Below are 15235 nucleotides of genomic sequence, written 5' to 3' on the forward strand. Positions count from 1 at the left end.
TGTCGTTTAGTGACAGTCACTTGGATTCTACCCACATAATCAGAAAGAGTGATTTCATCAAATAAAGACAAAAGTGTAAGAAAGATGTGTGTGTGGATGAGGAAGGAAATAAGTGGTTAATGGATGAGATTTTCAGAATTGATTGCTCATTACTTTCTTCGTTGGGAATTTAACCTTTTTTTTCTCTAGTCAAATTTTAGTTGGGAGATAAACTTGAACAAGTTTTGACTCTTTTTTTTAAAAAAAAATTGCACTGATTATTGCATTATCTTAAATCCTTCGACTGTATTTCATTTTACATAGGTGAGTCATCAGTGAGGTCATTGTGTGAGCAATTTGTTGTTAATTTATTGAGAAAAGGGTTAAAATTGCTCCTGAACTATGCGAAATAGACCACTTATATCCTCCATTACATTTTGGGATCAAAAATACCCCCGCAATTATCCCAGGAGACCACAAATATCCTCAAGAATTAACACCCCAATTTTTTAGTGACATGGCAAGCCACATGGGATTAATCCCTCCACCTAAGCATTGCCAACTAAGATTCACTACAAAAAAAACTTGACTTTTAGTGGCGACAAAGTCGCCACAAAATCCCAAAACATTGCCACTAAAGGTTATGAGTGATTTTTAGTGGCGACTAAGGCTCCAACAGCCATTTGCTAGTAAAATCTATTTTTTCAACAAAAAAATATGATAACTAATTTTCGATTGCGACCTAATTTTCTAAAATAAATAACTTGCAATATCCATATTAAAAACATCCAATATTATTATGAAAAATAATCAGAATTACTTCTCGATTCAAATCTCCTACTATATATATATAATGCATCATTTTACATTTTATACATTTATATATGACATATAAAACATATAGTGTCTTCAAACTCCTACTTAATCAATATCATATTTGATTTTTTAAAAACAATGAAGAAAAAAACACAAAATTAGAATTTAATGTTAATAACTTTTAGTGACGATTTTCTGGATTTTTCTGGCGACTGTTGTTGCCGCTAAAGGTCTAGTACTTTTGTAGTGAATCCTAGTTGGCAACGCTTAGGTGGAAGGATTAGTCCCACGTGGCTTGCCACGTCAACAAAAATTTGGGGTGTTAACTCTTGAGGGTATTTGTGGTCTCTTAGGATAACAGCAGGGGCATTTTTTATCCCAAAATGTAACTAAAGGTATAAATGGTCTATTTCATATAGTTCGGGGGCAATTTTGACCCTTTTCCGTAATTTATTTGGTTTGTTTGATTTTAAGAACTTAATTGGCATGTTCATACCAATATAAAATTACATTAGATCATTTAATTCAAAATGAAACCATCTTAGAATTATAATCAAAATTATCAATCCCACTGTTTATATGAAATAAATAGTTTGTTAATTATGGTATAAAGTTTATCCTTAGGTAATTATCCCAACCATAAGTTAAGAATTCCTCTGACCAAACAGCAATAGCTTTCGAATATTTTTAAAAAAAATATAAGTAAGCGGCAAGGATTCCACAGAAATTTGTATTTACAAACTATTCAATGAATGTCTGGAAAATGGGTTAATAACTGGTGAAATACGGAACTGATAAATTACTTTTCTTTAAAAAAAAAAAAACCTACTCATATAAACTACTATAATATAATAATAGTCAATATAGAAAATTGATACAAGTCAACTTTAAGTATTACTAATAATAGACTTCATTGTTAAAGGACAAGCAATATTCTTCTTTTTCTCTCTTTTTTTTGGTTAAAAAAGTTGGGTGGTGATTATTAATAGTATTATTATTATTATTATATATGGCACGCAAATAGCTTGTGCAGAGAGTGTGGAAGGGAATAGAATCAACTACCAACTCAGTTTAAACAAAGCTAGCCATTCGAAATACACGCTTTTAAATATTGATACTTGTTAATATCTCATATCATACTTGTGCACCTAATTAGAAAGAAAGAATCAAAGCTGTCCATTTCACGACCTATGTGCCTGCACTTTTTCGAGTTAATAGTACAGAAATACATAATAAAATTAGAGTTATACTAAAGAACAAGAAAAAGAATCATATCGGAATAAAAATGTAACGTACATGTAAAAGTATTACTAGCCCCACCATAGATTCCCACTTTTCCCTGAGAAATAGAAAGAGGATACCAGTCACTTTACAGAAGATGATAAATTTGGGCAGCTTTTGCTGTCCATGTCTCTCATACAAGCTACAGATCCTTAACAAATACTTTTGCTGCTGTGTTCTGGCCATGCCATGATTCTCATTCCACTACTGAAAAATTCTTTACTCCTGCTTCCCTATAACTCGGGTCACCAGACCAAGAGCGACAGTTCTTCCTGATGATCGGAGAGACACCCTTCCAAGAGCTTTACAGTTAGAATGCTCGTCAATGCAAACCATTCCTTGCAAAACCACCTAAGCCATCACAAATAAGCTTATCGAAATGAGTTATCTTTAACAAGACACTTTTCAACCTTCACATGGACGGCAGAAGCATATTGCATGCATCCGCCCACCAAAGAAAAAGAAATACACAAAAATAAACATGAAACATGACAGTTGCTTTTGTCAAAAACCTCAATCATAGCATTCTGCTTTGCCAGAAGACATCGAGGTGATTTTTTGGTCTCCTTTCCGGTCTTTGGATCAAGCAATGACAAAATCCTCACAACTCTTGCAGCTTCCTTAGCGTGGTGTACAAGAAATTCCAACTGCATAGTTCAAGATATTAAGTGCTCTATAACCATTAACTATACATAAGACATGGAACACGGATATTTCTGAAATTTTCACTAGAACGATCGATTAATGGATGGTACCTGAGAACCAATTAAAATTGGAATGCCATTGTCCAGGATGAGGACCTTCAGTTCCAAATGATTTGCAACTGGAACAGGGAATTCAGGGTGGCACAAGACACCTCCCGCCATCACGTGATTTGCATCAATACCCTGTAGATTGATAGTGACACTGTCTCCAGCTTTTGCAGCGTTATAAACCTGAGAATCACGTTCCAAAGAACGCACTGTTGCCACATCTCTGAATGGCATAACTAAAACCTGGCCATGTTCACAATTTGGTGTTAAATGCATAGGTATTAGTCTGTCAAATATAATGGAACTACACTGCCAACAAAGTAGATTTCAGAAGTTTCGCAGCTGCAGTTTGCTCTTTGCTAAATGGAACATTTTTCCTACTCTTTATTTCATTATGATCAGCAAAAAATTTCCTTTCTTCCACCACTTAATCTCTTCCTAACTCTATTTTCCTGTGTTCCTCTTCAAGCATCTTTCTATACTGCACAGTTCTTCCTCTAAAATGTTGCTTATTCATGTGTGGTAGACATGTTTTATTCTTTCCATACTTCTCCCCAATTTTCAAGGATAGTGTCGATGAAATCTTATGGCCCCATACTATTGTTTGTAAAAAATACATATAGTGTCAATAATCTTGGCTCAGCTTTTTCGAAAAGTACCTAGGGCTTTCTATTTCTCTAAATTATCTCTCAAGACTTCATGCAGATATCAAATGTTCAGAGCCTTTCTCCAGCTGAGTCATCATAAATTAAGAAAAACAACAAAACAAACTCACAGATACTACTGCAACAGAACCAGCCAAAAGAGATCAGATATCAAACCAGAAATGATTTCGGTTAAAAAAACTTAAACACCAACAACAACAAAGTTGAGACAAACCGTTCAACTATTTATATATAACGAATACAATCAACGGTACACAAAGAAAGATGATTCTGATATTATAGATATCTAAATCTCAGAAATAGCAACTGATGTTTTTCAAACTTTTCACAAATTTTAGCAGAAGACCATCCAAGTGCACAAACCAACATCCTTCTCGGCTAAAAAGTGAGAAAATATATAGAAGAATGAAGATCAACCACAATGAAGGTTTCTGGCAGTGTTTTGATCTATCCCAAAACCTTTCGGTCTCTTTTGTAGGATTCAAGTGATTCTGTGGTTTAAGACAGTTCTCCAGTTGTAAGAGATATGTTTGCTCTATTAATGTGACTCATAAAAAACGCATTAATGACTTTAAAAAGTCCTACAGACAATAGGGCCTATACACGTTTGTCGCATAGGAACTTTAAACTTCTACTATCCTTTTGTTTTTTTTTTAAAAAAAAATAAGCGGGTTTATAGTAACGTTACTGGCACATTTAAATATATGTTGTAACCTGAGCTACGAAGCTTTCACCGTTCTCCGTCAGCCCTTAGTTTTTACCCATTGGAATTTTGGAATAAATTAATACTAAAAATGTTACTCATAAATACCTTTTAATCTGTTTTGGAAATTTTCTAAAAAGCTGCATCTTTTTTGTTATTTAGTTTGGAAAAAGGATTATTTATGTTAAACTTCCTCTTTCTGACACTAATCTGGATAAAGGTTAATGTTTTATGTTTATGATGGCATAAACCATTAAGTAAGAACATGACCCCCCCAAGCATGTGTTACATAGAGGAAGAAAGGGTACAAGAAAGGAATATTGTAGTAGTCTCCAGTACCTTATTTCCAGTTTGAAGAGCTCCCCTCTCCAACTTACCACATATTGTCACTTGTCCTTGAGACTGTGCTCTAACAACATCACATATAGGCAATAAAAATGGCTTCGAGTAGTCTCTTTGAGGAGGTTGGAGAGAGTCTATTGCATCCAATAGGCAAGGACCTCGAAACCTGCAAGTTTTCGAAGCCATGTTCTTACTTCATGAGTTTGTCAAGAATCAAGACAAAAAGGTACCTCCAGTAATTTGTGTTAACCCAACTAAGGATTTTTGATAAGCTGATATTAAACAACTAAACCTCAGTCCCAAATTAATTGGATTCAGACACTTGAATCCTCCATTTCCATTCTGCTCTATTCAAGTCCATTTCATTTCAATACTAATTAGTTTTTTAAAGCAGATTAGGAGCTTCATATATGGGATAAAGTTTTCTAACTAAAACAAATGCTCCTGAAAAAAACTAATCTAATGTGAGCATACTACAACTACTAAGCCTTGATCTAAACTAGTTGGTATCACCTAAATGGATCTATTATTTTTAGCTAAATCTACACTGATTCTAGAGACTCTAGGTTTTATAAGACATTCTCTCATTATAATTTTAAGTCTGCCTCCATCCCCTTTAATCATCTTCAATCACCTTGTCCTACCTATTAACTTCTGCACATGGAGTTTTATGTAGGATATGGTGAATAATCTCAGGCCACATTCTATCATTTTGTTCTCTATGTTTGCTCTTGTGTTATTTGTTGAATATGCCATCTCTTATCTATGTATATCTACAACATTCATCTTATGGGTGTGTTGGTTTTAGAGGTCCAATACTCACTTCCATTTACATTGTAAACCACAATTGCTCATAAAATTCAACTCAATGGCACAATCTTCATCTTAACAAGTAAAGTAGACCTTTAAGTTATTGATATCTAAGAAGACTTTCGCTATTTTAAATTCCAGCCACCTATTGTTTTAAGAACTCTTTGTTATGTGATAAAGTTAAGAGATGTGACTAGAATTAAATATACAAGTAAGTTTATGCTTTCTTAAACCCACAAACCCATGACACAAAAAACAGGAAGGAAAAAAAGAAGAAGAGGATGTTGGTTAGTAGGCTAACCAGGACAACAACCGTGATTCTGATGGACCTGTCACCAAATTTTGGTTTTCCATGGCACTTAAGGGAATCCATGCTACTGAAGAATCTTTAAACTTACAAGCACGGAGAAATGTGCCTAATTGTTTCTTAATTGCATCAAATCGTTCTTTGGAATATCCCACTGCATCCATTTTGTTAACTGCAATTATAATCTGATCCACCCCAAAGCTTTTGATAAGTTGTGCATGCTCCCTCGTCTGACCTCCAGTAGCATCAATACCTGCTTCAAATGCACCTACTGAAGCATCAATTACAAGAATTGCTGCATCTGCTTGTGTAGCCCCTGATATCATATTTGGGACAAAGTCCCTGTGGCCTGGGGAATCAAGCAGAACAACACGGTAACACTTTGTGTTAAAGTAGGCAACACCCACTGTCATAGTTATTCCCCTTTCTCTTTCTTCAGCACTCTCATCCAATGCCCAGGCATAAGCAAACGACCCTTTTCCCTGATTGAATAGACAACAGACTTGTCAACAAACTCGTAAACATTTGATTGTGTCTTACACAAAAAGGATGAGAATAATCACTTGCTGCTTAGCCTCTTTTTCATATTTGTGCATTTCCTTATGGGATATCCGCCCCAATAGGTGCAGCAACCTTCCTGACAGTGTTGACTTTCCAGAATCCACATGGCCAACCTACATATTGGGAAAAATTGTGACTAAAAGCAGTGTAATATACACTAAATCAAGAGAATGTAAACAAAGGACTTACAATTGCAAGATTTAGCTGGTTGAAGTTGTCTTCTGTTTGAGGAGGCTGTACAATTTTCTGAGGCTTATTCTTTGAGCTTGATGCTGCACTGTCACTCTTTCCTGTATCCACACTGTGAGGCTTTGATGACATAGATATATCGTTCAAATTGCTTGTTAGGCCATTATTTCCCCTAGTTTTCAAAGCAGAACCACTATCCTTCAGATCATAGTGTTTAACTTTTGCTAATGAGGTTGAAGAGCTTGGATGCCCTTCAGCAGCCAATTCCTTTTTAACTTCTGTACTCAGTTCCTTGTTATTTGATGGGATATCTAACTGTATGATCTTGTCAGTATCAGCTGCTGAACAAGGCAAATAAAAGATGTCAAACTCTCCAAAATGAAAAAATATATAAAACAAAAGAAAACAGTTACACGACTGAGTGTTCAATACAACCCTAGAAAAGGGTATTCGCGAACCCTAACCTAAGTTAAACAGGGCAAAAGAAAAGAAAAACAGAAATTTCATTAAAACACTAAATTAACAATATCACGGTATCCAAATGAGATTTAAGACTTATATTAATTTAACAAGAAATTTAAGCTATTACTTGGCAAACCACTAGAAAAAAACTGAAAATGCCATGTATTTACTCACTCTTCCAAGGAGAAGAATAAGAAGATTATGGTGGAGAAAAAAAGTAAGGAGCAGTAAATTATTATAATTATTGTAAGAACATGATTCACTTACTGTCCAGTGTTTCAAAGGGAACACCCAGACATCTATGCTCTCTCACATAAATCTCAAAAAATAGTGATATATCTTTCCGATGAGGAGGGCACTTGTAGTGACCCTTCATTGACTATTTCCAAGCTCCATCTTCGTCAATTAGGCCAATGCAAGAATGGTTGATGCATTAAGATTCACTGATTGCAAGTTTTTTCTTTCCAATTTCTCATTTATTTTTGCAGTTAACCAACGTGAGTGCAACCTCCCCCATTGACTCCACGGACTTAAATGCTAGAAGTGCTATTGCCCTAACTAAGAACCACCTTAAGGAAATAGGACACAAAATAAGTGTAAAAGTAGAATCAAAAGCATGAATAGAGTACCTTTGGGACGTAATTTGGATGGTGCTATTCCACTCAGTACTAAATCGTCTGGAGATGGGGAGTCAAACTTGAAAGGTACTGCACCATCATTAGCATATGTGAGGAAATGAATTAAAAGCAAAGATGGTCAAATACTGAACAGAGATAGAAGTACCATAATGCAACAAACACAATTTTTCAAGCAAAGGGGAGGGAAAAAAAGGAATGCATATGTCTATACACCGGCCTGTGCTTGAACATGTGCAGACCTATATCAATCTTGCAATGGCTTTGAGAGCAAAAAGTTCTGTGTAAATCATGAAACTGTCCACATATATTTCCAGGCTTGTAGAAGTTAAAGCAATCTTCGGTCTTAAAAGAGTAATTCTGTGCTTCAAAGTTTATAACATTTTTTGCTTTCTGAAGCAGCAGTGATGGAAATAGAGACTCGGCCATTACAGATGCTCCACAATCTTTACATATGCCACCAACTGCACAGGAACCATCTACTCTATGAAGCAGCAAGCAGACCACACATGAAACAACAAGCAGAACAGATAAGACCTATATATAATTATGTAAAAAAGGTAGTTTGTCCATACAACCTAATGACCTTTAAAATAGGCAGACCAAGAACGAAGAAATGCCCAAAACCTTCAAATAAGCATTATATTGTAGTAAGTAAATAAAGCATGAAATATAACATTAGAGATGGACTACCCATGAAACAATTCCATCTCCCACCCCCAAAGAAATGTTTTCTCGTGTTCTGTAATACGCTTTGGTCCATAGTGCAAGTAAGCAAAGAAGTTCACAACTTCACATGTGTGCTAGTCTGCTAGATGGCAATGACAAATTTCAGAGACTAACATCAAATAAAATCAAGGAGAATGCGACCAAACACAAGGAAACAGTTCGTCTTCCCAAACCCTCACAAAAAATGTGTTGTCGTGTTCTCTATTTCCCTGGTCCATACTGCTAGTATTCACAAGAATGCTATAGGGTAGTAATAAATTACACAGAGAACATATATATACCAGCAGACAAGCTAGCAATATGTAAAGCATGAGACAACATCAAGGAGAATTGCAACCAATGGACTACCAAGGAAACAGAAAAACAGCTCCCTCTTCCTGCCCCTCCGCCCCCAAAAAAATAATAATTGTTTTCTCATGTTTAATGGGGATGGAAAATACAGTAACCAATCTGTCCATAAGAATGTTAAGCATAGAAACAAATTTCACAGAGACGCACATATTAGACCCTGAGGACAGGTTCCAGAGTTGCTAACCTGCACTTTCTTTACTGCTGACACATTTTTTGACCAATGGATTACGAAGGACTCCACATATATCACATGCATTCATGGTATCTTCATTATCAAATGTGCAAATAGGACAATGCCAAACCCCAGACTTAACCGACTCCTGTTTTGACCTTGTTTCTGGCGGCACACCTGCAGCAAATTGTTAAAAAGCATATTGAGTTCTTCAAAGTTCTCTTAGCATTTACGGGGTTTGCTATTTTCAGGATCTTCGATCATGGTAATCAACCATAAACATTTAACTACGCAAAGAAGAAATCTCATTGGTATTTCCTGTGTTCTTTCATGTAATAGTACTAGTTGTAAACTTAGTGTAGAGCGGTAAACATGACATTAAGGACCTCAATTTAAATGGTCATGAAGTTGCATAGGATATCATTATCTGTAGAAGAGTACCAAAAGCTTTGGATGTTCTAGCATGGGAGACAAAAATTGAGACACAGAGAGTGTAACACTGTAAATTTTAGGGAGTCCTCCAAGAAGTTAATCAGATCATATGTTTAAGCCTGGAAATAGATTTGAGTAAGTTGTTAAGTATTTTTATCCTTCAAGGATTCCCAGTGAGTAGTATAGAGAAGAGCCACACACAACAACTAAATGTTCTCCACCAACCTACTTCAAGAAACAGGCAACAATGGAATGATTACACATTAATGATTGTTGTAACAGTTAGAGAAAAATAACACAATACAGCAAGTCATTTCAATTTAATGGACAATACCATGAATTTTAATTAGCTTCCAGAAACGAGTTTGGAAGTACATATAATACTTTTATTCAAACATGACATCAACAAAGGTAAGCCAGCATTACAAAGAAGTGATCTCAGTATGATTAGTGTCTTTTGCTATTCTTGTTTGTTAAGGGCTTGAGGGGAGATAGAATGGGATTGTGCTGCCTCAAGATCTTAAGCATGAAAATCTAACAAGCTCCCTAGAAAGAACTGAGGTACTCACCATTTTCCTCTGCACAATCATACCCATCATCATATTCATAACCGTAATCTTCATAGTCATCAAAATCTTCCTTGTACTTAACTCCATAATTTACCTTACGAGGCATCGTGAACTTTCAGCTATGCCTAAAAATCATGTACTTGAATGGTTACTCTCTTGATAAATCAAACCCAGATTACCAAAGGTGCAACGTAATATGTAAGCTCAGCAATTCCAACAGTAAAACAAAACACAGTTTTCCTTTGTCATGCTGAAATAAAGTTGAATATGAATGTAATTTACCTTGACGTTGATGATCTCATTTGGAAAACATCTTCTCCAACGGATTTACGGACCAGGAAATCTTGTCCCAATCTGTGTAGAAAATTCATAAAATACACACAGAAGACAGGAACATCTTCTGTGAATGTGTTGAGCGTGGGGGAAGAAGATTTAAAGTTTCCTGTCCAATCAAAGAAGCTACTGGATCAGAAAAAAGTTTAAATTAAGTGTATTCATAAATTTTATCTTATCTCTGCTCACAACAGGTTATATGTTATATGGCTCAGCCTTTCAATCCCTTGAAACAAGCTCTTGAAAGGAAGATAAAAGAATTATGAGTTCCAAGAAAATTCTTTGCAGATATGACGTGGAGGAACAATGTCATACACAAGCTATGTATTTCAGTTCAGAGTTTATCCTCGTGTATGTATATAGATGTCTATATGACTTGTCTCCTTCTACTATTTGTTTCAATTCCATGGAAGACCGTCAAGTTTAGAGTTAATTTTGAGCCCCCAACAGAGTAGAATCCAGCTAGTTCATCACCTTAGTAGTTACAAATGTATTACACCCATTGGCCAGTAGCACACTAGAAACATGAAACCCTACGTGTTTAGTATGTCGGAAAAAAACTTCTCGAAAATAAGTTACTTCCTGAAAAATATTTTGCTGTATATGATTAGTAAACAGAAAATATTTCAATGTTAACAAATTGGATAGAGTATTGATGAACTTTTTTAGTATGAAAGATTGATAATAATATCTAAATGTCATTTGGAGCAGTGACATGAAGTTAAGAGTTGAAATGGTTGTGAAAAGAAAAATGACTTCCACTCAAAATGAGCAAATTACTGCTTTCATAAGAAAAATCCAGCAACCAAAGCACCAAAAAAATGACTTGTTTTCCAGAAAACATTTGTTGTCATACCAAATAAAACCTAAGAGTCACGTCGGAATAGGTGAATCGAATATCCGTTGACTAATTGTAATTCCTTAGCATAATTATTCTAGAAGTAAGTGGCACATAAATAGACAAAGATTAAATAATTAATAAAGGATATATTAGTCAAATAACACTCCTACTTAATTTTTTTCTTAAGGGTTGTGCAAAACCTTATTCTGGCAACTAAAAGGGAACAGAGTGAGTAACGAATTTATGTAGTGGCTGGAAAATATTACTGGATTTAGTTGGTACTAGTGTCAACTTGATCTCGAGTTAAGGAATTATAGTAATAGTTAAACTTCACAAAATTAAGGAGTTAAAACGTTTATTTTGTGAAATCGTAAATCTTATCTAGCCAATACACGATCTAAGAGAGTCACAAAAAATATAATTATCTCACATGTATCTATTTTCAAGTAAATGAAAAAAAGTTAATATACTTGAATATCAAGAAATTCCAAGAAAACACAATGCAGGAGTACGACTAATATACCATATCAATGCAGTTGTGGTTCAAATTGAATACAAGAAGACAAACTGTGAAACAAAGAATTAGCAAGAAACACACATAAATGGACAAGTAGTTATATATCTCAAGTTAAGGAATTACATTAAAAGTTAAACTTCACAAAATTAAGAAGTTAAACCGTTTATTTTGTGAAATTGTAAACTCTTATCTAGCCAATACAAGATCTAAGAGAGTCACAAAAGACATAATTATCTCACACATTTATTTTCAAGTAAATTACAAAGTTAAATATACTTGAATATCAAGAAAACACAATCTGTACGACTAATATATCATATCAATGTGGTTGAGGTTCAAATTAACAACAAGAAACCAAACTGCGTAACAAATAATTATCAAGAAACATACATAAATGGACAGTCCAAAATTACTTAATTTTAAAGAAAGACATCAAATAAGGGTTTGTGCAAGATGAATGGCAAGGCAGTGAGAACGGAGGATAAACAATTTCGAATCGTAAGCTTACTGCCGTCAACTCCGGCGAAGAACAGTCGCAGAATCGGAAGAAACAGTATTGAGAAGTGATTCAGCGATAATTCCCCCGTAAAAAGACTTTCTGGCTTCCTTTATTTTTCTGTTTTATTTATGCCTTTCTTCTTCTTCTTCTCATCATTCGGGAAATCTCCTAAATACTGCGGTAATTATATAATGTTAAAATATGACACGGTTTAATGAAGCAATTTTTTTTTTTGGGTGGTTTGGGGGAGGTAATTATATAATGTTAAAATATGATGTAAATGTATGGTTTTATTATACACTATCATCAATTAAATGGTATAGTACTTTTACGAGTAAATATTAATTTCATGCTGGTAAGGATATATTGTTTCGGGATGTACCCAGGGGCGGAGCCACCTTGTCCCAAGGGTGTCCAATTGGACACTCTTCGTCCATAAATTATACTATATATACATGTAAAGTTTTGATTTATATTGGTATGTATGGTATTTTGGACACTCTAAAATAATAAAGTAACCCGTAGTGGAGATGGCTAGAGTTGTTGCAAACCCCTCGGTGCCCCAGTTTGATTCCCAACATGAGCATTTTCATTTTTCTGTAATTATTTTGCCTTCTTGATATTTTAATACCTTTTTCCTTTGTGGATAAAATTTTCTTAAATTTTAATATATTTTCCTTTTGGAAAAAAGTTTTAATTGAAAAACAAATCCTTAAATTTTAAATACATTTTCCTTGTGGAATAAGATTTCCTTATATTTTAATACTTTTTTCCTTTGTGGAATAAGATTTTCTTAATTTTTAATACATTTTTCTTTCTTTATAAATAGGAGACTCATTTACCCAAATTATATCACAATATTATTAAAAATACAATCTCTATAATTTATCGTTTTTTTTTTAAATTACTATTCAAATTTTAGACCCCCTTCATAAAATTTCTGTCTACGTCACTGGATGTACCCATTATATGATCAGATATCATTTGATGGTCTACATTGTTGATATTGCAGAGTTTAATTCTTCTAATTACAAAGTAGTTTTGAGAGTGTCTGCTTACCCGAGTTCTATAGGATACATGAGAAAATTGAACAAAAGGTATCACTCAAGTCTTTATTTAAATTTTGGTGACTATTTTGACCAAAAATAAGTCAAAGACATTTAATTATTAGATTAAGTTAATTGGGACTGAATTAACATTTTCAAAACTTCTAATCTTTTTAAGAATACNACAACAGAAGAAAAAGAAGATGATGAACAAGAACCAGAAGAAGATGATGATGATGATGAAGAAGAAGAAGAAGAAGAGCAACAACAATGGAAGAATAGCAAGAGAGAAAAGGAAAAAGGTGAGTTGTTGGTGCCCCATTTTTTCCCTCCATTTCTTATGGGCCAAAGTGTAAAATAAAAAACCTTGGGAATGAGAAATTCATTCCCTTAATCCTTAATTTAAAAATTGTCACCCCTACTCAATAATTAAGACTTGAGTCACCTACACCTAATTTTAAAACTTTTCTATCACCCTTAATTCATTGTCCCTACATACATTGGAAAACTTCCAAAAAGGTCATTTCTTCCAAAAAGGGTCACTTTGTTCCTTCCGTAGTCAACTCCTCTACCACTCTATTTTCTTTTCAGTACATGTGTTTGATGATTGTGATCTCCAATTTTTTCATCAAGTACCTATATCTCGAAACAATATTGTTAAAAAGTGAAAAGTTATTATTAATCATTTATATTATTTGGGATGAATCAATGGCATGAGATTTTTGCTAGTGGCAAGTCTCAGTCCATGTAGGATGGCTAGTCTTTCGACTTGTACCACAATCATGTGATAATAATACTCACGAAAGTCTTATGGGAGTATAAATATTATCCCTATCTCACATGTAAAAATTTATTTTCAATATACTCTAAGCTCGAAAATAAATAGTCCAAGACATTTCAAAAAATGAAGTAACAAGAGTATAAAAAATAAATTATGGGAGCAAGACAACACATAGTTTATATGATAATCGCTATAACAAAATTATATGATAGTCAAAATACAAGGCAACAAATAACAGCAAAAATTGAAAGATCCAAAACTACAAAAGAGATACTATGACTATTGATATAAACGAGTGACAAGACAACATATTACTTTTTAACTGTCTACCTTAATTTGCGTTCTCTATAATTTCCTATATAAAATCATCTCTTCGATAAACTCGGACTCGTTTAGTGACCAACATTAAAATCATTCAATAAAAGTGCAATGTTCAAACTTTTTTGGATCCATCTCACTTGCTCTTAGTTTTACAATAATATACTTGCTTAATTTTTTTTAAAAAAAACACATAACTGTATATATATATATACACGATGAAATTATTGAATATTATTTTTAGTGGCATATGCTTTTAAATTGCTTCACATGTGATGTAACATGTTAGTTATAAAATTTCTTATAATGTTTTCTTCTCTCTTTTCTTAATCTAACTATTGAAATATCTAAATTGAGTTAAGCTATAAAGAATACAAATAATACTTATTATATATATCCATTGAAGTTATAAATTATAATGCAAATTAACCTTTACTTTTAAAATCGTTCCTTTTCATTAAATATATGTCTAATTAATTTTGTTCAAACCATCAAAATCGTCAAATTAATGTAAAACGGTAATTCATTTACATAAAATTTATTAAGTTATTTAGTTTTAAAATTTTGAAAATTGAATTCTTGTAAAAATAAAGATGTGTTATATAGTTCTTTGTTTTACACTCTTACTCTGTACACCTTCTGATTAAATTTAAACTTATTCTCTATTGTATGGTTTCAGTAAATATTATATTCGGCTAAATATTATTTATCATCATTATCTTATTCTACCCATTAATAATTTTAAAAATAATTTAATAAAAATATTATAAGAGACAAAGTGGAATTAGAAAAAGAATAAATAAACAACAATATAACAAAATGCAACGACTATTCAAAAGTGCATCCCCCATTAAAAATGAGATGTGAGACAACCCTCTCAAGGCCAATTCCGATCTACCGATAATACAAGTGAGATCTGAAAAAACAAGCCATTATTTTATTAGAGAGCTTATAGCAACCTCTCAAATCAACATCAGGCCGATTTAAATAAATTGTTGTACGATAAAAATAAATAAATTGTTTAATAATAAAAAAGGCAAAATAAAAAAAAGAAAGATAACAATCCTATAATAATAAATTTTCATGGTTAAATAAATATAAATTTCGTAATATAATACAATAAAAGGTGAGTAATAATTTTAATA

General features: G+C 33.3%; 1 protein-coding gene across 6 annotated transcripts; it reads right to left on the reverse strand.

Moving 5' to 3' along the window:
- Positions 1–1955: 1955 nt before the first annotated feature.
- LOC125858403 (uncharacterized) lies at positions 1956–12090 on the reverse strand. Of its 6 annotated transcripts, none has more exons than XM_049538167.1 (13): positions 11955–12090; positions 10038–10197; positions 9756–9880; positions 8767–8931; positions 7745–7966; positions 7497–7574; positions 6406–6746; positions 6219–6329; positions 5650–6137; positions 4536–4704; positions 2832–3071; positions 2589–2723; positions 1956–2427 (listed from the first exon to the last, which is right to left on the reverse strand). In XM_049538167.1, the coding sequence occupies exons 3-13, from the start codon at positions 9859–9861 to the stop codon at positions 2296–2298; spliced, it is 2187 nt and encodes a 728-aa protein (XP_049394124.1). In that variant the 5' UTR covers positions 9862–9880; positions 10038–10197; positions 11955–12090; the 3' UTR covers positions 1956–2295. The 6 variants fall into 6 exon arrangements, with proteins under 6 accessions (XP_049394124.1, XP_049394123.1, XP_049394122.1 ...); XM_049538166.1 differs by having other exon boundaries at positions 6406–6743; positions 7745–7981; XM_049538165.1 differs by having other exon boundaries at positions 7745–7981.
- Positions 12091–15235: the final 3145 nt, after the last annotated feature.

This window comes from Solanum stenotomum, chromosome 3 (assembly GCF_019186545.1).
Source record: "Solanum stenotomum isolate F172 chromosome 3, ASM1918654v1, whole genome shotgun sequence".
NCBI lineage: Eukaryota > Viridiplantae > Streptophyta > Magnoliopsida > Solanales > Solanaceae > Solanum > Solanum stenotomum.

Excerpts from the sequence above, each read along its gene's own strand:
- LOC125858403 (XM_049538165.1), bottom strand. The coding sequence starts at position 9,861 with ATGCCTCGTAAGGTAAATTATGGAGTTAAGTACAAGGAAGATTTTGAT. Across the intron at positions 6,330-6,405 it reads ACCAGCTAAATCTTGCAATT|GTTGGCCATGTGGATTCTGG; the intron begins GTAAGTCCTTTG and ends CCCAATATGTAG. Across the intron at positions 2,428-2,588 it reads AGCAGAATGCTATGATTGAG|GTGGTTTTGCAAGGAATGGT; the intron begins GTTTTTGACAAA and ends GTGATGGCTTAG.